The 26804-nt window shown below is 29.2% G+C and overlaps 2 protein-coding genes across 2 annotated transcripts in view; both read left to right on the top strand.

Annotated features, from left to right (window-relative positions):
- Positions 1–1252, top strand: part of LOC136976693 (protein Shroom3-like) — a 51039-nt gene extending 49787 nt beyond the window's left edge. Inside the window, 1 exon segment of the mRNA XM_067272057.1 lies at positions 42–1252. Coding sequence (XP_067128158.1) covers positions 42–320 — 279 coding nt within the window. The 3' untranslated portion in view covers positions 321–1252.
- A 4636-nt stretch (positions 1253–5888) lies between these two features.
- Positions 5889–25342, top strand: LOC136976651 (leucine-rich repeat-containing protein 59-like). The gene is made up of 7 exons (XM_067271998.1): positions 5889–6113; positions 9609–9668; positions 10623–10886; positions 13607–13679; positions 15974–16144; positions 18523–18573; positions 24804–25342. The coding sequence occupies exons 1-7, from the start codon at positions 6033–6035 to the stop codon at positions 25061–25063; spliced, it is 960 nt and encodes a 319-aa protein (XP_067128099.1). The 5' UTR covers positions 5889–6032; the 3' UTR covers positions 25064–25342.
- The last annotated feature ends 1462 nt before the right edge of the window (positions 25343–26804 follow it).

Raw genomic sequence — 26804 nt, 5'->3', positions numbered from 1 at the left:
TTACAAATTGTTTCTAAATTGTTTTTAAATTATGTTTTCAGAAAATTTTAGAAGCAAAACGTGATAAATTAAGGGAACAACATGAAGATGCATGTAGATTGAAAGAGAGCATTGATCGCAGAAGTCAGCAAGTCTCTACTTTCCTTCATCAATATCTTACAGAAGAAGAGTACGCAGACTACGATCACTTCATCAAAATGAAGTCTAAACTATTGATGGATGCTAGAGAAATTGAAGATAAAATTAAATTGGGTGAAGAACAACTATCAACTCTCTGTAACAGAATGGATTGGTTAACATGGAAACGTAATGCATCTTGAATGTCTATCAATGTTCTGTCATTATGTAATGTTACTTAATCATGTCTGCTGGTTTCAGACATAAAAGGTAGCAACAGAAATTATAAGAATCTACTTTCCATTTATTAACTTACCATGTTATATCATCTGTGCCAAAGTTAATCTGCAGAATATAGATTCTGCAACTCATATATGCCTAAATTGCCAAGTGTTAAGTGAGATAAAATTTTGTGAATATCTTACTTTTATCTTTATTTGTAAAGCAAAATTCATCTTCATTGAATGATGAAAATCATTCCTTGTATAATGTATTTATCTGATGACTTGGATATGAAAGACTTGGGTCTTTTGTTGTTATTTTCTTTTCATTTTTTATATATACATATTCATACAAGTATACATTATATTTCTTTTAATTTAGCATACTACTATCTATATACATTTCAGCAAAAGATAATATTTAGAAGTCATATTTTTGGTGCTCACAATTTTTTTCATTTGAAACAATTTGACTTTTGAATTGTTTCATTTTCTAAACATTTAGTGTCACACTGTAATTATAAAATGATACTGTGAATATCACAGCTTCATATTTACAAACTGTAATTTGTGTTGTTTAACTTTTATAATCAATGTTAAAAGTAAACTGGTTATTGGGAGACACACAAGCATATTTTATGCTAGCGTGTCATTATTTTTGTAGAAAACTCTGGGTTACTTGAACCCATGTATTTCTAAGGTCAACCCATTTTGTACATTATTGTGATGATATTACCAATTTATTTTTCCTTTCCATGCTGTCAATAACATAGGGCTGTTATTATTATTATTTTTTTTTTATATTTTAGATACTGAAAGTGTACATATCTCATTGACAAGCATTGGATTGGTCTGTGATTTTATTTTTTTTTTTTTTGCCACAGTAGTTAATAAAGTTATTTGATAAGTTATAAGTTATTTTTGTTTGAATATGATTTATAGTTCTAATTAGAAATAGCATTAAAACCAATGTTTATGAAAATTTACTGAATCAAATTGCATTTCACTTAAGTATATATTATACAATTGGAATGGCTGATGGCAATCAATTTTGAATCTGTCATTAAAACTTCATATTATTTTTTTTAATATTTTGCCAAAATATTCTTCTAAACTATTATAAGAATAAAATTTGAATGTTTACTGATTAATAAAAACTACAGTTCTTTCAACATATTTAAGTTTTCTGTTCTAAATCAATTTTTATAACAATCTAATAGACTAAAACGTGTAAATTGGGTATAATCGTAATTATATAATTTATATCCCTATGAAAGAAAAGTATTTTCATGGAAACAAAAAAGTAAAATCGTTACTATATAAATTTCTCCAGTTTTAGATAGTGATTTTTAGAAATTCATTTAGACACACCAATATACATTAAATTAATGGGATAAAAGTAAAGTAATTCTGCTTTAGCAATTCATAATTACATAATGAAATCTAGATAGAAATTATAGAGTGAAATATGTAGAAGTATTTACATAATTTAGAAGTAGAAACAATTTATATATTCAGTAATCACTTTAAGGAAACATTTAATATTTTTCAGTTCATAAATTTCTAATCAAATTGGGATCAAAATGCATTCCTAAGTTTACAAAAATTCAAAAAGATGATAAACTCTAATCAAATCAATAATTATTTTAAATGCAAAACAAATGTTAAATTGTGCAATCACGAGATAAATTAAAGTTAAAAATGTGCAATGTTTGGAAATCAATATAATTGCTTGCAAAAATGTTTGTAGAATTTCATAACAAACTGCGGAAAATTTGTCCCTTAAGCATTGCGGTAACCTGTCCTTCGCCCGGTTGCCACAATGGAGGTAACCAGGTGAGAAGCAGGGTTTAACATAACCGGTTCAAACACTTGAAAATTTTTAATGTTCCCACCAAAACTTGAAAACAGGTCCCTTGAGTGGCAGGCTGATGTCTTTACTGCTTGGCCATCTTAAAAGAATTTAACATTGTTAACTTTTTCCACATAAGCAGGAAAAGAAAGAAACTTATTTTACTCTAAATTTTTTTCATAGCATCAATTTACTGCGGCAACTACAATTGTATATCCTCTATGTCGAAGAAAACGAAGCGAATTAGGTGTTTTAACTACTATCGGTAACACTGAAGAATCAGTATGCAATGGCAATGTGAGGTTTACGTTACATGTTTGAACATCAAACCCCGTTTTCCGAATGTTTGGATATTAAACTTTAATACTACCAAAAGAAGTTAAGAATAGGCACCCGAATTGAATTTATGACCAGGTACCAATGTAGGGAAGACAAGGGAGGAATGGGACACTTGGATTTTCTGATCTATTTATTTATTGTAATTCTTTATTTGTCCCCAAGTGAGAGTGACAGCACTTGTATTTTCTTATAAAATGGCTGATTAATTCTTTCAACAGAAAAGGCTTTAGAAGAGAAAATTACATTACAATGCTCCAGGTAAATATTAATACCAATATCTGATGTAATCTAAAATTTTATGTTTAAGATAACTTTTAATACTTAATACAGTACAAGAATTGAAAGCAATATTTTAATAGTACAAATCTTTCTTCCCCGAAAAACCTTCGTAATCCAGTGGTAGGTGTTTCTACAACAGCTAACGTTTTCAACCCCCACGGGGTCGTCTTCAGGCACAGCACAAAAATTAGTTTCAAATTCCAGTGAATGGAACAAAAACCAAGGCCGAATTCTATTCCATAATTTTGAATCATGAAATTGGAAGATGAGATGGAACATTATGCTCGAGATCGGATGTTGTTTACGCATGCATGTTATTACGTTTGCCGATCTTTAAATATAAATTGAATCAAACCAATATTAGGTTATTTGTGGGTGCGCATTTCCCTCATAGCAATACTTCCAGGCTTGCGAGATGTCAATTGCATCTTTGTAGTTGATGCATGTGTTATGCAAACCCGCCTTATATATCTCAAGGGTCTCTAGTATTCTAAGTTGGTCCGTATGGTGTGACATTCTGATTATACGAGCATTCTGGAAGTCGGCTGTGATTCCCTGTTGTGTGGCGTACGTTGCCAGTGTGGTGGATAGTTTATTGTTGGCAATGTCGTACCTATGCTCCCGGAGGCGCTGCTGGAGGGAGCGTTTGGTCGAACCCACATAGACCAGACTTCTATTAAATCTGCCATCCCATAGGGGAACCTTGTAAATACCCAGTGCGTGTTTCATGTCCAAACTGTCCTTCCCATTTCGAAGTAAGCTGTATACCGTCCTTGGCCTCCTATAAGCTATTTTATTTTGGGTGAGGATGTGATTTCTCTGTATATCGCATCCATATGGTGGTTGTACTCTACAATTTTTCTTCTTACATTATTATCAACGGATCCTACCCCGGCGTGTAGGCTGTTACTAGTATTTCCCTGTGTGTAACTGTGTGCTATGTTGTACACTATGCTCCTATCATAACCGTGTTGTGATGCCACTTCCTGGATACGGCTAAGTTCGGCCAATGTGTCTTCATATTTCGAGTTGTGCGTGAACACGCGCTTAATTAGTGCCCTAAAAGCCGCTATCTTGTACGAGTATGGATCCTCCGAGAACGCTGGTATGAACAGAGGAACATGGCACTTTTTGTAAAAAACCTTATGCGTGGCCCTATTATCCCTTATCTGAATGTCCAAGTCGAGGAAATGCGCGGAGATGTTGCTTTTTTGTTCCAACTTAACGCTTAGCCCATATTGGTTGTTGTTCATTGCGTTGATAAACATATTGATGTCCGGCTCCTCTTTCCATATGATTAAGATGTCATCTACATACCTCCTGTACAGGAGGATGTTGATAAGGAATGAAGGGATGATTTGTTGTTCCAGTCTCCTGATCACTAGCTTGCATAAGTCACCCGACAGTGGGCTGCCCATGGGGACACCTCGCTTTTGTACGTACGTTTTGTTATTGAACCGGAAAAAGGATGAGTAACAGAGGATGTGCGCCAATTCAAGGATTTGTTTGCGGTGTTGATAGGCGTGGGGGCGAGATAGTAATGCATCCCTGATCTCACAGAAACACGGTTGTATTTTAATGGACAGGAATAGTGACACAAAATCAAGAACCGTGATACACGTGGCTTCGGTAGTGTTGAGAAGCTTCAAGGACTCCACTAGTTCGATCGGGTTCCTGATAGCCCAAGGGTACCCATTCATTTGGTCACACACGATTTTGTGTATGGCAGATTCTAAAGCCCTGGTGGGGGATCTGGCCTTATCTAGGACTGGTCTAAGAGAGGGTGGGTCCTTATGTGTTTTAGCAAAGGCGAATAGCCTTGGCACGTCGGGGGACGCCACAACCGCCCTGCGCAAGCCCCACTCCCCAGCCAACTTGGTTGTTGTGAAACGTTTCACACGTGCCTGCAACCTTTGGAGGTATCGATCATCTACGTTTTTACAGTCAGTGTCATTGATGTATCCCTGCATCATAGACTCGTAAGTGCTTCTCTTCATTAGTACCAGAGACTTGCTTTTGTCAGCTCTGAGGATAACATTGTTTTGTTGTCTTAACCATTTCCTAGATGCGTGTATAAGGCTCCAGAACTCGTCATCATGCCTCCTCTTGTTGTTTTCGCATATCTTGATCACGACTTTCCACCTGTAATATTGTAATATTAGCTGTTGTAGAAACACCTACCACTGGATTACGAAGGTTTTTCGGGGAAGAAAGAATTATAATTTATCCAGTACGCAGTAAGAAGTATACTTGTTTAATAGTACAATTTTGCTAATTACTTTCTTGCTATTTCCACCATATGTCTAGTTACAGCAAGTATAATACAAAACCTCCCAGTAGGGAGGACTGGGACACTACATAATAGGGAGTGAGACACTGTCCCACTCCTCCCTATTATGCAGTGTCCCATCAGGAAAATTATTATTAGGGAGGAGTGAGACAGTCCTCCCTAATAATAATTGTGTTCCATTCCTGCCACTCCTCCCATACTATGGATTTCTGGCATCTGCTCAATGATGATAATAATTTCTGTAGTTATCGAATTTTGATCAAATTTTCAACATCTAATTTAAAGAGAGAATGCAAACAAAACTTTAACCTAATGAATTTTAACGTACTGTATGTTCAAAGAATGTGCAAAATAGTGAAAATGTAATTTAACAGTATTTATAGTATCCTAATTTATTACATGCAAAGATATTTTATAGTGAAAACATTCCTTAATGAACAACAAATGTATTTCAAATTTTTAAAAATGTCTATTAATTAAACAATTGTGTAGATTTTAAAATAATTTTAACTCCTTCCACCCTGTGAGCACTAAGACGGCCTTTGTTTTAGCAAGTTTATCGACCGTTCGGCCAGACCCAAAATGGGGTAACCGGATGGTGAGAGGCGGGCCGGACAGATACCCGGGATGTTTTTCGACCCGTTGCGTCGGATTCAATCGTTTTATTACATAATAAAAAATAATTAGGAAAATTTAAAATTTTTATTTATCAAATTAAAAAAATAAATAAATAAATAAAAATTTTGTTTTGTATTAAATTAACCCACGTATTATATCAAAATCATCCGCTAGAGGGATTTTATGTGAATTTCGCTTGGATGTACAGATCATCATTTCGATCCTTATCGTTTCGTTTTTTTAAAAAAGATTAATTTTATAATAATTGCAACCATTATTTGTAGAGAAGTTCAGTCCAGCAAAGATCATTCCCAATATGAGTCTTAAAGATAAATTAAATGACAATGAATTAGATTTGAGTTTGAGTGAATTGACTGATGTCCCAGTTAAAGAATTGGTATGAGATTTTTTTAAAGTAATTTTCCAGAAATATTCAATTCTTGTAGAGAAAAATAATTCATTTAATTACATGTAAATATGATAATTACATTATTCCTTTATATAATCCTTATGAATTAATTCCTGCTTGCTTTTGAAGGAAACATTATCTAATAACTTGAATTATATTACTTGTATACTTGCAATATTCAATATGCATGGTCCATAAGCTTTCACCAGGTTGATAACTTTGAGAATTACTGCTTTATATAATTCTATAATTAAATACAGATATATTGATTAAAATTGTGATGGAACAGTATGGTAAGTTGGGCTACAGTGTAATGCTGGAGCTGAATGATAAATCATAAAAGGGTAAAAATATCTTGGGTGTACTATAGATTACCACCTATGGAATTTCAAGACTTTGATTATATATTTGAACTCGGGACCGAGACGAGTTCAACGATACCCTATTTTTGGACTGGAGACGAAAAATAAAAAAGTTATCATACTTTTTTAATGCTCTCATGAAGACGGCACCATAGTTGCTAGTACTGCCATCTTGCGGTAAAGTCTGCAAACTATGACGTCGTACTATGGTCATCTCCAGTAGGGTTAAACACGCGATACGAGAGCGGAGAGAGCGATGTAACTTCCGATCATTGCATGATTGCCATTTTGGTTAATGTTACTTATGGCAACTGTTCCCACTGTTTGTGCTCCCGACTGAACTCCCGGAAGGGAGCCACCAGCAGGTCGCCATGTGCTAAATGTCACTAGTTATTGATTCACGGTAGTTCTTGAACAAAGTAAAAAAAGGGGGAAACGTCTACTAAAGGCAATTTTAACGACAAGCGACATGACTCCCGATCACGATAGTGAGGCTGACTTAGTGGAGAGAGCGACGCAACTCCCTATCATCATGCGATCGCTGGAAAAAAGTATGATAACTTTTTTATTTTTCATCTCCGGTCCAAAAGTAGGGTATCGTTGAGCTCGTCTTGGTCTCCTGAGTTCAGATATATATCCAAAGACCCGAAATTCCATAGGTGGTAATCTATAGTATCCCCAATATCTTTACTTGGTAACTCTAAATGAATATGGAATGATACAATGGTCTCATAATGAGTTTTTGATGTGTCCTTCCGGATGAAGGATGTATCAAAAACTATGATGCAAAGTTGTGCTTGTGGATACGCTGCAGCTCTGCTGTTAGTAATGCTTTTAGCATCAATTCTTATTTGTGTAATGATGTAAATTAACATCCTTGTATGATTATCATTTGAATTTCTTCATTGTGTTACCTTACCAGCTTTTCTGACTGCTCCAGCCAGGAACTTTTGAGAGCTTGAATGAGGCTTGGGATAGAAGGGACCCTTTTCTCCTTTAGTGTGCTCCTTTTGCTTTTTACTTTTGAAATATGTAAGATGTTTATTAATAAAGAGTAGTCTTAAAGATTTTATTTTTGTTAATAAATATAACATTAATTTAGAGGAAAAGGGATCACTGTGTGCTGTTTTTGCCAGTCCAGAGAAAAATTTCTAGCTCTTCTCCCCCTCTTGATGGTCTGGCTCCAGCTTTACAGTGTAGCCTACCTTATCATATTGTCGTGCCACAACTTTAAGTGATACATCCTATATAATAATTAATAAAATATTGTTATTAAATAAATATTCATATCAGTTACAATTCAAAATTCTCAAATAATAAATGCTATAGAACTAAAATTTTACAAAATAATGTATGCTTTTATATAATTGTATTATGCACATCATAGTTTTTTAATTTTATACATTTTTATGAAAGATATTAAACATTTAAGCTTACACTTGCAAAATAAATGAGCCAAATATAAAATGAAGAAATGTATATGTAGACAACCAAACCTGAATTATTCTAATAAACAAATGGTTTGGTTTGACAGTATAAGGCAATGCCACATATGGGTGATCTGCCAAGGAGAGATGCCTCCCAGGAGGACAACTATGGAGGATTGGTCCCTATTAAGATGCTGGACATGTGAAGAAAACCTAGAAAACTCTTTGTGACCATTGTTGGTGAAACATAAACCAATGGTCAACTACCAGTATTCAGCGGTTTTATCTATTTGGCCACCAGTGAGCAATAAACAAATGATAAGGCCGGACTGATTATTAGGCTAATTAATAAACTTGACTAATTAATTTCATTTAATTTGGACTAAAGGTAGTCAGTATAAAAGCCTATATTTAGTCTATATTACATAATATCTGTGAAATTAATTAGCCGAGTTTTACCATTATAGTCAATCTGGCTTTATTCTTCCCTTCTTCAACATAGTCAAATGATACAGTTTAACAGCCACAACTACAAATTTTCAAAATTCAGTTCTTTCAAATCCTTTTAACCTTCAACTTTGTTTCTTTGATTTTCTACAGTGACATAAAATTCAGTCCTCAATTACTATTCACTTTATCCACATCTGCATCTACCATTTATTACTAACTTCCTACAATCCTCATCAACTCCTATATTATCTCCTCCTCATTATTAATTTTACAGCTAGCTATCCCTTAACTCTTAACCTTTCCTCTTCTTAACCACAGCTCTCCAAATTTCCAATAATATATCTGCATCCTTCTTACAATATTATTCTCTATACTTAACAGATAAATACATGTTTGTTCCTTCATCCTTATATTTATGAAAGTGTCTTTTTTTGTAAATTATTTTTGTCTTATCCCAAATTACTCTTACCTTCTTGTCATATACTTCTTGTGCTAGGCTTGTGTTTATCTTACCCTTACATAAATCCCTTTTATGTTTATTTAACCTCTCCTTTGTTCCTCAAAGTCATCCTATATCCATCTCACCTCCATTGCCTATCTCTATTCTTATTATATACATTCTCAACTGTTAGTTATCCTCAACAGATCTTTATTTCCCACCTTGTTGTTTTTCTTAAACACAACTGTTTTGTCGTATCTCCTTATGCTTTATGAACATTCATATCATCAATATTAACAACCATTCTTTTCTCTAATCATAGTTAGGAAAACCAAAGAAACCAATGAAATTGAAAATGTAGAGTTGGAGGTTAATTGTTCGAAAGAACTGAACTTCGAAAATTTGTAGTTGTAGCCATTGCTTTAAATTGTTTTATTTGATTCTGCTGAAGATGGGAGGAATGCATCCTGAAAATGTTTTGGAAAGTAAAAAGTATTGTAGATTCCTTAAATGAGGTTTGGTGTTTGTGTTTAATTACTTGTATTGTACTTATTTGTCAGGGTTTAAAAAAAAACAAAAGAAAATAGTCTTGTTGAAGGCATCAGAATAAAAATTTTTGATAATTATTCAGACACAATAAACTTTTTATTGTAATTTTTTTAATAAAATATTTTTTTATTAATAAATATAAATAACTTTCATCAAACATTTTAAAATATAATATTATATATGATAAATTATAAACTTTTGAAACTTGAAAATTTTAATAAGAGGAATTAATTAGTATATATTTTTTAATGTCTAGTTAGCTATACCAAAAGCAACTCATGTGGATTTGTCACGTAATCGCATTAAATCATTACCGGTAAGTAGATTTGTTTTGTCATGACAACTTAAACTATAGAATGATTTATAGGAACATTAATATCTTATTACAGATTTTTAAAAAATAATAAATATATTTAAATTACAAATGTATTTACTCATTTAAAATCATTTTTTCATCATTAATTAATAAAATTTATGAAATATTTTTTCTTTAATTTATATACAGCGATATTCAAAATTGTCTTTGAACAATAAATAAAATATACTTAAACAGAATTTATTGAATTTTATTTTTATATACATATCATAAGCTTAAGAATAGTGCAATTAATATAAACAATAAATCATGAATTCCAATTTTAGCATTCCAAACAGATGTTAGATATCATCAACATGAAATAATAACAGAATATATGATTATTTTTCATAGCAAACAACTTATACAATGAAGATTCATGTTGATTACAAGTTGTTGATTAAGTCTACAGGCAACTAATTTTATGCAGAATGTAATTCATAAAGAATTCTTTAAGGTGACAAATTAAAATGTTTTTTTCTAGAGGATTTCAAGTGTACTATATTGGCTTTGGGATTGGAAATTCAAATTTAAAATATACTTACCCTCAAAGAAATAGACAAATTAAAGTCTAAACATGTTAGCAGTGTTATCTGTAAAAAAGAAATCAGAAAATAAAAATATACCAGCAACTTTATAAAGAACTTGAAAACATTTGAAGTTAAAAACTAATGTGAAAATGAATGAATTGTATTCAGAATTAATGAATATGTTTGCTATATGCTTATTTCTATTTTAAAATATTGAATATTTAATGAATCAACATAATAATTTGCTTCAAGTTTATTACAATTTGTTTTACTATGTTTTTTTCATCTTTCCACCTAAATTAATTAACATTAAGTAATTAATCATAATTTTGTGCATCTTATCTATGTATAAATTTTTCATAAATATTCTAATATTTTTGTTTAGTCCAACTTTTCTACCTTGACACATATCATTAAATTGGATTTGAGTAAAAATGAATTGACAGAACTTCCTCATAACTTTGGAAATTTAACAAATCTTCAATATTTGGATTTGTATGGTAATAAATTGACAGCACTTCCCATTAGTTTCTGCCGATTGAAAAATCTTCGATGGTTGGATCTGAAAAATAATCCATTAGAAGCTCCATTGAAGACAATAGCAGGTGATTGTCTTGATCAGACACAATGTCAACAATGTGCAAAAAAGGTTAGTAGTTTATTGATCAAATTTTTGTACTAAATAAGTTCTTTGTTTAAAATAAATTACTTTTTTATACAATGAAATAACAGTGATTTGAGATGGTTGATGGGCCACTCGAAAAATAGAAAATGTTGAATGAGAATACAGGATACGTCTGTATTTTTTTTCCTCTACATATCAGAAGCATTCACAAAGCTTGGTATTTGAGGTCATTGTTGTTTTTTAATGTTAACTTAAGGGTGACTGAATTGTTTATTGCCCAAACCATGACAGTTTTTAAAGAGAGTGAAAAATGAGTCTTTTAAATATGGCTAAATGTAGATTATTTTAAAAAAATTATTTATATATTGACCTGTAAATTGCTTGTATTACATTAGAAGACACACAGATTTGTTTTATTTGAAATTTTATTCTATTTTTGAGAGTTAAAAATAGGAGAAATCAAGGTGTGTCCTGGACAAATCAGGAAGTATGGTCATCCTATAACAACATATTAATATTTATAGCCATTTTCAAAAATTTCATTATGTATGTGGATGATAAAATGTTAAATTATCCTAACAAGAACATGAAAAATTGGAATCAAATCTATGTTATACATTAATTATTTTCACTATCTATTTAACGTCAACAAACTTGAAATCAATATAAATAAAAGCAAATATGTTTTGTTTTTAAATAAAAGAATTTTATTCATAATTAATGATTTGAATTCATATTTTAAAGGCTTGTTTTTTATCAAACATTATCATCAAACATCAACCAATTACATAAAATATCTTAATATGTTTTGATCATAAGTTAATATTGAATAATTTATATAAATTAGAGAGGTTGCAGCCGAAGTTCAAACGTTAAACTTGTATGGCAAGCAGAAGTACATGTTTAACATTTGAACTCCAAGTAAAACTTGTTGCGCCACACGTTTACATCACACACTGACTCATGGGATATTGTTGAAAAATGACAGAACACATTTAACAACAACAAATGTTACTAGCGAAGGTAAATAAACAAATTAAACTACTTTAAAGTATTTATAGGATGTTTAATAACACTGAATAATTATTTTTAATTAGCATCATGTCTCCTACTGTACCATAGGACTACCTCATACTTTTGTTGATGGAAGTAGTGGCTTACATAAGCCACTACTTCCATCAACAAAAAAATAATTTCTCGAGCAGCTCGGCTTTCAGATTTATTCTCTATTATCTACTAAATACAAATTTCATTATATTTAATGGAGTTATAAATAAAATAAAGCATTATACTTAAGCTGATACTTTGATATATCTTTACACAATTTGTATGAAACATAAAATTAGATAAGATTTGGGATAATGATTTAACATTTATTATCTATAGATTTTGGATATTGATGAATCATTTTATTCGTATGTATATAAATCTCAGATGAACACTGAATGTTAATAATTATTATTTATATAGCCAATAAATCTTCATATATTTTTTTTTATTAAATAAAAGTGTTTTAAGTGTCATTATTTGACCTACATTTTACATATGGAACAGAATTTTCTTACTCCTTGATATCAGCCAGCTATTAGACATATACATAATGTGAAATTTTCAAATAATTTGTTATCTGAAATAAAAATTAACTAGCATTAAGGATTTAAAAAATATTCTCACTAATGGATATAAGAAATCTGATAACTTTTATAAAATTTAGTGATAGGATTTATAAGTTCAAAAACTGATTTGTTACTATTATTATGATTATTTTTTCATTGTTTAAGATAGCATAAAAAATACATTATTTTATGACTGTTCTATTAGTAATTATTGATTTGCTATGTAATTTAGTTTTTATGTAATAATTTAAACCAATTATTGCCATGTTTTTTTTTGATAATATAGACATTAAAATAATTTAATTACTAATAAAATTTAATGAATAATAATCTCAAGATGAGTGCTTCTTTCTTTAAATCTGAAATTAATGAGGAGTCATTTTCCTTTCATCAATAATATAAAATTACAATTTATTGTTAGAAATTATTAGAAAATGAAGAAAAGTTTATAATTCAATATCAGTACAATGTTGTTACCAGTTTTTAAAATCTAAACAGGTTATTAAGATTTAGAAGTAAATTTAATTTAACATTTTTCAAATTATATAAAGTATTATACATATTATTAATTTTTAAATTTTAAATCAAACACAAAAGTATTTAAACTTAAATCAATTGCTAATCAAATTCTCTTTATATTTAAGAAAAAATAAATTTTTTCTTAATGATATTTTATCTTATTATTACTTTTCTCTGTATCGAAATTTAAAAAAGTTAAATTTTATGAGAAAAATTAGTATTTTTTTTATTTTACTTCACCCAAACTCTTATACGTTGCATCTTTCTTTATCCATTAACAGTGTGATTGAAAGATTATAAACATTGAAAAACTTTTAAAAATGCAATGTAGTTTTAAAATGTTCTTTATCTAGAACACTTCAGTTTAATACTTTTCCATTAATTAAAAATTTACATTTAAATATAAATAGTTAAAGTTACAAAAGTAATTGCAGAATTTATGTTCTCTGTTCTTATTATTGTAATAAATGATTTTCTTTCCTAAATAAAAATTTATTATTTTATTAATTAATGAATGTTAAAATTCCGAAATTGACCTTTAGGTAAGTAGATTTTATTATTATTAGTATTATTATTTACTAATTTAAAGTTTTTATTTTTATTAATTAGGTTGTTGCCCATATGCAATCCATTGAATCTGAGCTTGAGAGAGAAAAACAAAAAAAATTAAAAGAGCAAAGAGGTATGAAATTACAAGTTAAAACATTAAAAAGCAGATACATATTAATCTTTATAATAATCAAGATATGAAAAATTTGATATTTTTTAATTTAATATATGATTTGCAAATTTTATTTTATCTGTTGATGTGCAAAGAACTTTGTACTTCATTATATAAACTTTAACTGACAAAGAAATTTATATGAATAGTTTTGCTGTTTCTAATGTTTTTCATGTTTTATTGTTGAAATTAGAAATTTTTTACTGGAATTTAATATATGATAACATAAAATTTATAACTTCTCAAAAGAATTTACTCTGTAATATTTGGAAAAAATAAATTAAAATACATTTGTCTTTATATTTTTAACAATTTAATATGAAAAAATAATTTATAAATTATTTTTAGTTAGAGAAAATTAATGTTTTTTAAATGAATAATTGGATGTGGAAAAATAGCAGTATAAACTAAATAAAACAATTTGTTCTGAAAACTTTATATATTAAGAATTTTATTATTCTAGTTATGATCATTTTATTGTATACATTCAAATGATATTCAAAATAAACTATTGTCAGTTTTAATATTTTTTATTGTTCAGAACATATTTTTATATAAAAACAAACTTTTCAATTTTTTTTCCTTTTTGTCAGTTTTAATATTTTTTAAATAAAATACAATAAAAAAGAATCATATTTGTAATTCAGTTCTCAGAGTTTCTGTTACATAGCACAAATTTCACCACATTAGCAAATAAATCAACAACTTGCAATAAACAATATACTGTAAACTAACACTGTCACAATTAATTAATTTTTTTATAATATAATTTTCATTCATTCTTAAAATTTCTTCAAAAAGTCCAACTGAAAATGAAATTTGCATATTTATTCAATGATATCCAATGATGATTTAAATCATTTGCATATTTTTAAACCAACAACTGTGAATAGTAAATCTATTCTTTTTCTACAGTTGTTGGTTTAAAATTATGCAAATGATTTTAATAATTACAAAATATTATTCTTATAATTAAAATATTATTTTGGCCAAACATATTTTATAATAATTTAAAAGATGGCACTTTTCAGAAAAAAATTGTAGAAAAGTAGGACAGACTAGAGACATTAAGCTTTTCAATCTGGTAACTTAATCATTCATCCATGCATACTCATTATAATTTATCTATAGAACTTGATATAATGCAGGAAGAGTTTATACAGTGATTTCTTATAAACTATTACTCATTGGTATGAGTTATGTTGTTAGACATTAGTGGAGGGATGTACAAAATTTACTGGAGTTTCAGCAAAATTCAGGATTTCAAAGCTTGGATGTTCCCTTTTAAGTGGATTGCATTAATTATAATGCAGGCAATGCAAATCAGTAATGCATATTGATATATTTGTTTAATAAGTGAAAACATCCACATTCTTAGCATAAGTCTAGTAATCATGGAAAAAGAAGCTAAGAAAAATTTGACTAAAAATAAATGAAAATAAAATTAAATATCTGAAATTATGTAGAAAATTAGTTTCGTGGCATCATTTGAACTAAATTATATGATATGATAGATTAGGATCAAATCTATGACATAGTTACCAGTTTTAAACAACTGAAAAGCATTCTAAATGAATATAATAGTTACTGAAGAAATTCATTTGTGGCTGTGTAGTAGCAGAGCCAAGTACTCTGCATTATATAAGATACTAGCTTCAAAACAATATTTAACAATCTTAAAATTAAAATATACAGAATAATAATACTGTTGATTCCAATGTACAGATGTGAAATATGACCTCTCTCCAAATACTTGGAAACAAAAGCTTTGAAAATAAAATTCTGAGAAAGGTATTTCCTCAAAGAGGGATGATATTACCACAGATTAAAAACTTTTTAAAACTCAGAAATACTGAAAATATTAGGAAAAAATAGAATTATGTAACAGATTAACATCTGCAGAACATGCAGTTTATGCTGGTAGTAATGGATATGTTAAACAGAAAAAATAATAATAATAATAGTGGCTAGGAGGCAGATGATATATTGTTCATGAGTGGGAAGATGATATTAAAAAAGGATGTTGAAATGACAGGCATAAAAAGGGGAATGTGAGAGAGAACCAGTCAAAGCTCAGACACCATGTAGTAGTAGCAGTGGTAATAATTTATTATGTGATGATTGATTTACATTAGACAGATTTTAATTTCTATAATAATAATATCAATAATAATTAATTATAATATTTAAGAGTATGAAGAAAAAATAATAGTATTATTTCAATTAAAATTTCTTTAGCTTTTAATATTTTTTAGAGAGAGAAGCTGCATTGAAAGCAGAAGAACAAAGAGCATTAGAAGAAGCACGAAAAATAAAAAAAGCAGAAAGAGAAAAAAGAAAGGCAGAATTAAGAGAGCAAAGATTAAGACAACAGCAACAAGAAAAAGAGCAAAACAATGAAAAAGAAGATACTTCAGAAAAAGAAGGTTAGTATTTCTATATTTAATTATTATTATTAGTAGTAAGTTAGAGAGTCGTTAATCCGAATCAGTTGGGAACTGGGGTTGTTCGGATTAGTGATTTGTTTGGATAACCGATTATGTACGAAAAAATATATTAATCTGTCCGATGTCCAAATTTTTCTCCGTTGCGTGTCGCTTTGTGTTGAATTTTTCTCCGTTGCGTGTTGCTTCGTGTTGAATTTTCGTCAATTTTAAGCCTAACGAAAATTTTTATAATAATAATCGAGGCTATTGTATTGTTAAAAATTATTTCTTTATTTTGTACTAATTATTTCTTTATTTTGTATAATTATTTTCTTTGTACAAACAAAATAATTATATTGAAGAATATAAAAACATAAAAATTATACTTTAGAAGTAAATCTAGTATCAAAAACGTTCGATTCAGCACGACACAGTTCGACTGAAAATTGTTTGGATAACTGGTGATTCGGATTACTGGGGTTCGGATTAACAACTCTGTACTGTAGTAGTAGCAGCCATATTTAACTATTTGAAAAAAATTGAAAGACTATAGATTTTCATTGAACTTTATACAATGGATGCATTAAGTTAATTTTTTCAATTTTAAACATTGAACTTTTTATATATTGAATATATATATGAATGTTTTCATTTATCAAGATGCATAATTTTGTAATTTTGACATCTAGGTAATATATTTAAAATATTGACACATTAAAGCATTACAGTAGAGCATCGATTATCTGACTTAATTGGGGACTGGGGTTGGTTGGATAACTGAAAAGTCCGATAACCGAAAAGTATGAAAAAATACATTATTAGTATAGTGTATTAGGCCTGGTTTAAATACTAGCCTCCCTTTCATGGTCGAGCCAGTGCTGCCAGCTAAAGCATGCAAAAATTTAACAAAAATAATATTAAAGTAGCCAAGACATAACCAAATATTGTAGCGCCACATCACTAGTGGACATTTGAATTTGCCGACTGGAATGCAGTTGGTTAACCGATAAGTCAGTTAACTGTTGGTCGGATAATCGATGCTCTACTGTATTTGGAAAAGTTCATTTTCTTAATTTGCTGAATCAGAAAGAAAAAACAAGATTTTTAATTTATAATAATCTTTCAAAAACATTATATATCATTTGAATACTTTCAGAAACAGAAATATATCTAAAACAAATAAAAATTGCAATAAACATTGTACTTACATTAAACAGGAAATAGAGGCTAAATGTCCAAGACATTTAAGGTGTCAGCTTACTACTATGGGAACCTGGGATCAAATCTGGGTGAACAACTCTTCTGGACTTTTATGGGCAGTCTGTCCTAGATATGTTGGATTCAATTCTTTACCATTCAGCTGCTCCATTGTGGGTCTGGTGAACCACGATGGATATGGAAAAATTTCTCTTAGTGTCCATAGGGCAGGAAGAGACAAAAATGGAAAAAATAAAACATTTGATCATAAATTATCCTATATTTCACAAAAGTTTAGGTTTTAATTTTTATAAACCTTTTTAAATCAGAATTTTATTGTTTGAATTGTAAACTGAATTCCCTTTACACTTTGCAAACACAATTTTAGTTCATTTTTATAATGTACAAGTAATTCTTTCAAGACTGCATAATATTTACAAATAAACAACTTACTACTACACCTTACGAACATGTAGCCCAATTTTTATTACTTCCAAACGTTTTTGGTCATGTTAAATGACCTTCCTCAAGAAAAACCAAAACGAAATAAAAACAAACGGTTAAAGCAACTGTAAAAATTGAACACTTAGTACAAATCAAAAAACGAACAAGCATTTTGAATTTTTGAAATATATTCTGTTACGCTTAAGTACCCCACATTTACCTTGCAACCAGAATAATACAAAGCATAAACTTATAGGAAATTAAAATACCAAATAATGTGATAGAAAATTATAAATGAGAATGTACAATAATACGTGCATACTATCTTTCTAAAATAACATTGTTTAAATATACACGATTATAATGTACAAGATTTTATGGAAGTTTGCATTAATATAGTATTTTCTTATTTTTTTAGGTATTATTTGATAGTCAATGATGATAATTGTAAATTTTATTTTTGTTACATTTTTTTAATACTGATGATAAAACATTTTCCTAAAAATATTAAATAAAAAATGATTTTCTACAAGTTTTATGAATTTATAATTACAAAACATGTATTTTTTGTTAACAATTTTATTAATGGTTGTACTGTATCCAAGTTTCTCCTTTTACTATTCCATTTTAATTGAATCTCTTTGTAATTTTGTTTAAGTATTTATATATATGTGTGTATGTATAATTAAAATTAGAAATAAAAATGTAAATTTTTAATGATATCTTATTTTTAACAGATGCAGAATTAAATGGTATTATATATAATCAACAAGCAAATAAGAAATCAGGTAAAAATGTATACATGGTTGTTTAAAATCATAATAGATAAGTTAGTTTTGTAGCAATTAGGGATTGCAATTGCTGGATCCCTCATCCAGCAATCCAGCTGGATGCAGCGCATTCTTCGGCCTGCTGGATCCAGCACTTGGTGCTGGATCCAGCGCTGCGGATCCGCAAATACTCAATTAACTTTCTAAATAATTGCGAAAAAGTCTACGTCGTCGCGTTGCCGCTTTGCTATCTACTAGACTGCTACTAATTACTTACTCACTACTTTACTAACACTAATAATTAAATTACTCATAAATAAACTATACCTTAATCAATCCAGCAAAATTTAATAAAATAATAACGTATTCAATCGCTTTTAACGATCTTCCTCAGTTACAAAAAAAATACAACTTTAACTATAGAACATAAAATGTGTTTGGAATAAATATAAAAAGAATAGTGCTTAATTACATCCCATTTTTAAACAAGATACATAGATGTACTGCCAGGTCTAATAATTTTCGTATTGTATACCGACGTAATCCCACTGTTTTCAAACTTTTAAGAAACGATAAAAAGAAAGAGGATCAGAATTCAACAACGGGTATATATTGGTGCCTTTACACAACCAACGTTTCAATTCCAAGCTTGTTTATGTGGGTGCAACGATGCGCAGTTTAAAACAAAGGCTCAAGAGCACAAATATACAATCAGTAAGAATCTTGACAACACTGCACTGGCATCATACGCAAGACAGAAGGATGTTAACGTCCAATGGGATCAAGCGGCAATTATAAAAACGACGACGAATAGGCAAACGGTCAAACATCTTGAGAGATTGGAAATCTGCAAGGCGCACATGACAACTGGTTGTATAAACCATAGAGATGCAGACTCATTGTCTACCATGTGGAGATCCTTTTACATTAATTAATGTTATTAACGGACAATGCTGGTTTCATTGGATCTTATATACAAGGTGTTTTTTTTTAACTGACGGTACTCAGAGACATCTGTGAGACAGAGGTTTCAGTGTAATAACGAAAGTTTAATTAATCAGCAAATAACCTTCTCCCTTCTTCAATGTGATCACCGTCCTGCTGGACAACTCATTGCACACTGAACACCGTGTTCTCTATGGCCGAACGTAACATGGCCATCCGCAGGAATGTTCATCACAGTTCGAGAAATGTTGTCCTTCAAAGTCATCAAGTTTGGGATACTACTAAGATAGACCTTGGACTTTAAGTAACCCCACAGGAAAAAGTAACATGGGGTTAGATCCAGAGAGCGAGGCGGCCATGCAAGTGGAAAAAAGCGACTGATGACCCTTTCTTCAGTGAAGTGCTGGTAGCTTTTTCGCTACAACAGCGCCAAATCCTCCTCTACCGGCGAATTTAGGTACTACTTTTTTCTTCGCGGAATCTCTTTTTCATGTCGTTCTTAGTCACTCTCCCAAATTTGGTGACAGTCCGGCTGCTAGATTGCTCTACAGATGTTTCTGAGTACCGTCAGTTAAAAAAAAACACCCTGTATATATTTTTTCCGCTATTTATTTTGTTTATTTATCTATATTTTGTCCGTTTGGGCGTTTTCCATTAATTTTCATATTTATTCCGAACACATTTTATGTTCTATAGTTAATGTTGTATTTTTTTTGTAACGAGGAAGATCGTTAAAAACGATTGAAAACGTTATTATTTTATTAAATTTTGCTGGATTGATAAAGGTGTAGTTTATTTAACTTATTCTACTTCCAGTACATAGTTTTACATACCTATAAATAACTACAGACTAATATGTAGAGCCTATATATATGAAAACTGGTAAGACTGATAGCCACTTAGCCACTGATTATCCGTCCTTACATTATTATAATATATTAATATTAATTAATTAGTAGAATTACCTTTGCTATTATTTAACTTAAAGATTACATTATAATTATAATCTAACTAAACATTTAAAGTTAATTATCTCTATCTCAAGTGTTAAACCGAACCAAAGTTAATTTTACTACCTAAATGTGTAAGAAGTTTTACTGATTTATAGTGACCAGTCTAAATAATAAAAGCTTTTAAAGTATTTTTTTAAATGTTTTATTTCATTAAAAAACATAAATTGCAGGATAGATAGATAGATAACACTTTATTGCACCAAAAATACATCCGCGCTGGATCCAGCTGGAATGATTTCAATCCAGCAAAAATCCAGCTGGATTCAAAACACTGCTGGATTGCAATCCCTAGTAGCAATAAATATAATGATTATTACAATAATAAGTTGTTGTTCAAATTCTCTTATTTAAATTACTATGAAGTTTAAATGCTGTAATTTAAGAGAAATTCAAGAGAATTTTTAAACTATGAATAGTTTCCATTACTATCAGATATTTATTGTAAAACCTGTGGATGTGTGTTTTCATTTATATCAAAAAGTTATGCACCCAGATAAAATTGTTTAATTACCGTATTTTACGGACTATAAGGCGCTACAGACTATAAGACGCACCTTAAATTTTATAGGTATTTTTTTTTTAAAATTGCTTAAGACGCTACGGACGATAAGACGCACCTAAATTTTGGAGGCAATTTTTCGAAGAAAAAAGTGCGTCTTATAGTCCGTAAAATATGGTACTGCAAAATTTGGCATGTAGCTTTGTCTTTGACAGATATGCAAATGATTGGGTTGCAATTTGAAAAATATTGTAGACCTATAAATTTTCACTGTTGTGCATCTGTCCATCACCCCTTTCTTAACCTTGAGAATGGAGTTAGATACATGAAAGATCAAATATGGAAAGATTAGAAGCAGGATGCCCTGATTAACTATGTAATCAGAAGTCACATTATTTCAATTCAAAAATTTTCCCCTGAAAGATGTTACATAGATGACTGGCACAACTTTATTTTTAAAGAAAGAGTATGATGTACAGGAGCAAGTCACTACTAATTTGAGGTGGATAGAATATATTTTAAATTAAAAAAATAAAAAATATGATTAAAAATTGCAACCTGGCATTATGATGATGTCACAATAAATGATAGCTTGTTACAGTTGTAATCTGATTACATGCCATATAATATCACCAGAATGTCCTAAAATTGCTATCCCAGTATTCTATAAAATATTTTCAGAATTTTCATTGTAGTATTTGTTATTTGGAAGGCTTTGAATGCCAGGCACATCTGAACAAAGTCAGTCAATACAGACAGCTGATGGAATTTAAGAAAGACCACATCATTTGACTGAGTGAAGCAGGATTGCTGTTTTGCCAAATTTCCCACATCTGGGCATCAGGTGTTGACTGAAATAGTGCTGGTGCAGTGGCTATATATGTGATTGTGCACATACGATGAGCAGACTCTGGACATGCCAGGCAGACCATCAAGAAATATGATCAGATGATTGTCTTTTCTGGTTCACCATCTAGTGCTGTCACGTCTGGTCCACAATTCAAAGACAGTCAGAAGCCTTAATACAAAACCATGTATTTTTTACTATTGGCAGACAACTAGCAGAAGCAAATTTATATGCACAACTGCTACAAATCCTTCTGTTAGCACCCCAACATCATTAGCTTTGTTTGCAATGGTGCCTTAACAGAGAGGCATGCTCATTATAGACTGGTATCATGTTGCCTTTAGCAAAAAATTTTGGTTCTGTTTGGGAATGGGAAACAATCTACATTCTACCATATGGTAAAATGTGGAGAATCTCTAGTGACTTAATCTCATTTTTACTTTTGAATGGTATACTGCCCTCACTGCTAATATACTGGTTTGCAGAGTCATTTAGTATGACAATCAATTATCACCAATAGTGGTAAAAAAGGACTTTAACAGCCTAGCATTATTGCTGTGCTGTCAAAGTTCTTCAGGAAATTCTGCATCTTTATGCCTTGCCCTTTGTGGTAGGGCTGCAAACAGTCATTTTTTAGTAAGAATTTATATGGCTACACAGCTAGGGTTTTGCAGGAATGTCTGTCCTGTTGTCACACTTGCTTGGACTATTTGATCTTCAGATTTGTTGTTTGAGCATTTGTGAGACCAGATGGGTTACCAGTTTTGGTTGTCTACAAATGTGAGGAATGTGCAATCTCTGTGGACAAATTCATCACAGGAGAGTATATGGTACCTTTATGCTTCCATGTCCGACTGTGTCATCACATACATCCAGACAAGATGAGGTTCAACAAGATACTAAAAATTCCTTTAAATTGTATGGATGTTCCACAAAAAATTGTTCCTTTGCTCTGATATTATGGTCACTTATTACCATCATCATTATGTTTGCAGTAATAAAGTTTCATTTGATCAAAATTTCACATTTAAGTACTGGAATTTATAACTAGCCCTTTCAAAACCTTTTTATTTCCAGTAAAATATAATATTTACTTGCACAAACGAACATTTTCGTATCTCTATCGAGATCTGCTTCAGGTTCAATAATATTCTACCAATGGAATGCCCAGAGTTCAAAAATTAACTGCCAATTAATTCAAGCATTCAAATTATTTGGTGCAAATTAATTTGGCTATTTATTTTCTACTCCATTATATACATTCACTGTCTGCATACTAATATTTTATCCCAAAATTCTATGAATAAGATGTCAATTTTGCTCATAGAATTTTGGGATAAAATAGTAGTATGCAGACAGTGAATGTATATAATGGAGTAGAACATAAATAGCCAAATTAATTGGCAGTTAATTTTTGAACTCTGGGCATTCCATTGGTAGAATATTATCGAACCTGAAGCAGATCTCGATAGAGATACGAAAATGTTCGTTCGTGCAAGTAAATATTATATTTTACTGGAAATAAAAAGGTTTTGAAAGGGCTAATTTCATTTGATTTTACTGTCTCCTTTTTGGGGCATAATTGTTTTCAATGAATGTATAAATATGAGTAGCTTGACATGAAACACTAACTTTTAAAATTTAAAAATAATTTATTTAAAATATTTATGTGAAGAGTAATCATATAGAAGCACTCCATAAAAGTAATATCAAATTTACTTTCCTTACAAAAGAGTCAGAGTTGATTATCTTTTATGATAAGTATATTTGATTTATATTGAGAGTAAACTATTTGAGATAAAACTGCCATATAATAATTTTCTGGTAATAGTTTATTTATAAAAGTATACACTATTAAAAAGTCAAAACACAATATATTAAATTATCAGAAATGAAATTTAAAATTTTATAAGAAGAAAATATTGAATTTTACTAGAATTTGTAATAAGTTTTGATAACATTTTTACAAAATTGATGATATTTTTTAAAATTTGAACAAAACTTGTATTTTTCCTGGTTCAAAACACATTGCAACAATTTAATTCATAAAATTTTTAGATGAACACATTATAGCTTTTTTTCTGAGAGGAACAAAATAAGAGAATGTGTTTAAAATTGGAATATAAAAATTATATTAAAGACAAAATTTCATCTCATATTTAACAGTTTAGCATCATACATCATCATCACTAATTTTATCATCAATGTATTATATTAAATTATGATAGTTATTTTTGTTTTAAGAATTATAACCAACTCTTATCTAAACTTTATTTCTATTACAGGATATGTAATTCAATTGTGATATGACAGTTTTCCTGTTAAAAATTAGATGTTTTATATTTATTTAACTCTTGTCATTTTTTATTGTTTTTTCATTAGTAACATAATAGTGATAACATACACTAGGTTTTTATAAATTAAATAAAATGACAAATAAACACTATTTGTAGGTGTTAATTTTAATGATATATATATAAATGTAAAAATAAAAATTAATAAACATCACACATACTCAAAAGTCCTTGCAATACTTATTAGTATTTTTGTATTTGCTTACCATTAAATTAACATCTACAGACTATCTTTATTTGCTTTCATTAGTTTCAGTTTTGTTTTAATTTTACATAAAACTTTAATTTCAAAGTATTTAAGTATTAATTTTGGTATTTCTTCTCTCTGCAAATTTATTATTCTTAATGATACAGTTTTAATTTTTGATTTTGTTTAAAACATAACAATTTTCAATTATTATTCTTGAAAAAAAATTGTATGTGTTTATCTAAATTATTAGATTTTAAGTTAATATTTATAATATTTCAAGATTTTTAATTGTTTATTACTAAATATTAAAGTAGAATTGTAGTTATAATTCTATCATTAAACTGTAATTTAAAAAACTAGTAAATCTTTTTATACCATTAAATAATTTTAAAATTTTCAGGTTCTTGGATATCTTGTCTTATGACACTGATTCTCATACCATTGGCTGCAGTTGGTGCAATAATTGGGTACCATGTGTATATTGGAAATAAAGTAGAAAGTTATGATGACGTTTTTCATATATTAGAAGATACATGGAAAATAATAAACAAACAGACATTGATAATGATTGATGTTATTAAATTACATATGTTAGAAAGCAAAAATGTGATATTGACTTGGACTGAGGAACTAATTTCTTCTTTTTATAAAGATACATGAATGAAAAAATATTTACTTTAATTCTTTAAAATAATGATATTTTTTTAAATAAATACTGACTACAAATTTGTTATAAATGGGTAAAATTGTTAAATTTTTATTTTTATTTTGTAATACTTATTGATTATGGTATTTTTTCTATTATATTTATTCATTGGAAATTCCTTTAAAAATAATGAGAAATCAACAATTGGTATAATACTGTATATTATTAGAATTCTATACCAATTGTTTTTTTAGTACTATTCAAAAGTCAGATTTAAGCATAATTATAGTAAAAGAATGAATATCTCTTAACTGAAATCTTAATAACTATAAACTGAAAAACATGAAATGGATAAAAAAACATGAAATGATAATGATTTGATAAAATAGGATATTTTATAATTAATTATATCACACATTTTAAAATATATGTATAAAAATAAATTATTCGTAACACAAAATAATAACTTTCAAATAATACAAAATCCAAAAACTAATAATAGAGAGCTTGCGGTTGATGTTTTAAACACGAAAACGTGTATGTCGGACTTTCAGCGTCACCTTCCTGTAAGCCTAGAAGTTTGACAATGGCATTTGGAACATCAGTGGAATCATGCTCGACGTTCCAAATGCCATTGTCAAACTTCTAGGCTTACTGTGGCACTGAACATTTGACTTACATGTTTTCGTGTTGAAAACTTTGGCCACAACCTCTCTATTATATATTTATAAAATTAATGTGTAAAAGGAAAACTAATTTATAATTTGAATTATTATTAACAAAAAATTAACTATTAGATTTATTAAATACAATTAAGCTTTTCATTAGTGATGTAACAAATATTCGGTTACTACCCGGTATTCGGCCTATTTGGCCTATTTTTCACTATTTGGCTGAATACCGAATACCTAAAAACAGGAGTATGAAATAACAAAAACACAGTAAATTAATCATTTTGGTAACTTTTATTAAACTATAATTATTAAAGTTAATAAGAAATAGCATCTAACTCTAGTATTAAATTATTTTGTAATTAAATAATAATATTCCCTTTATCTAGCCTATATCTTACGGCATTGATGGTGTGTAGGTTAGAATGTATTAGGCATTAATGTTATTGTTTAGTTAATTATGTTATGTTTGTATTCGCATATATTTTAATATTTTTGACGATATTTTAAAATGATTTACAAAATGTTTTATTGAAACTTATCATATTTAATGAAAGAATTATTTATCTATTTCTAGAAGATGAGTAACTAATATATAATTTATTTTATATATAAAGCAAAGAATGAGCATTTCTCATTATATACAAAGATAACATTTGAAATCATGTTAATTTTAAAAATATTGACAAAAACAGTAGCAACAAAATATCACAAAACTTCACAAATAGAAACCCCCCAATAATATATTTGAACTGTTCCACAACTGGGGAGAAACTAGACCATATGTTTCCACTAAAGTATATCCTTAGGGTACTATTCAGTCTACAAATACGTAGTAAAAACGAAAATTTTAGTATTTAATTAAAGAGTTAAAAAGATCAATTGCAAATAAAATAACTTATAAGTTATAACTTACATCTAAATACCAACAACTGCCAAATCATATCGGGCTATTTATGGCTATTACATAAATTATAAACCAATTAAGCACTAGAGGAGATGTTAGGCTCCATCTCATATTAACTTTAATAATTATAATTTAATTAATTAATTAATTAAAGTAATTTAGACATACCGGAAGAAA

Source organism: Centruroides vittatus, unplaced genomic scaffold, assembly GCF_030686945.1.
Source record: "Centruroides vittatus isolate TY-2023 unplaced genomic scaffold, ASM3068694v2 contig_417, whole genome shotgun sequence".
Classification (NCBI taxonomy): Eukaryota; Metazoa; Arthropoda; class Arachnida; order Scorpiones; family Buthidae; genus Centruroides; species Centruroides vittatus.
Note: the sequence above shows the minus strand (reverse complement) of the source record. Positions and strands in the feature narration are given on the sequence as shown.

What these genes read in the sequence shown, in the direction of transcription:
- LOC136976651 (XM_067271998.1), top strand. Translation starts at nt 6,033, where the DNA reads ATGAGTCTTAAAGATAAATTAAATGACAATGAATTAGATTTGAGTTTG. An exon ending in ATCGCATTAAATCATTACCG is followed by an intron (nt 9,669 to 10,622) that starts GTAAGTAGATTT and finishes ATTTTTGTTTAG; the next exon opens with TCCAACTTTTCTACCTTGAC. An exon ending in AGATACTTCAGAAAAAGAAG is followed by an intron (nt 16,145 to 18,522) that starts GTTAGTATTTCT and finishes TATTTTTAACAG; the next exon opens with ATGCAGAATTAAATGGTATT.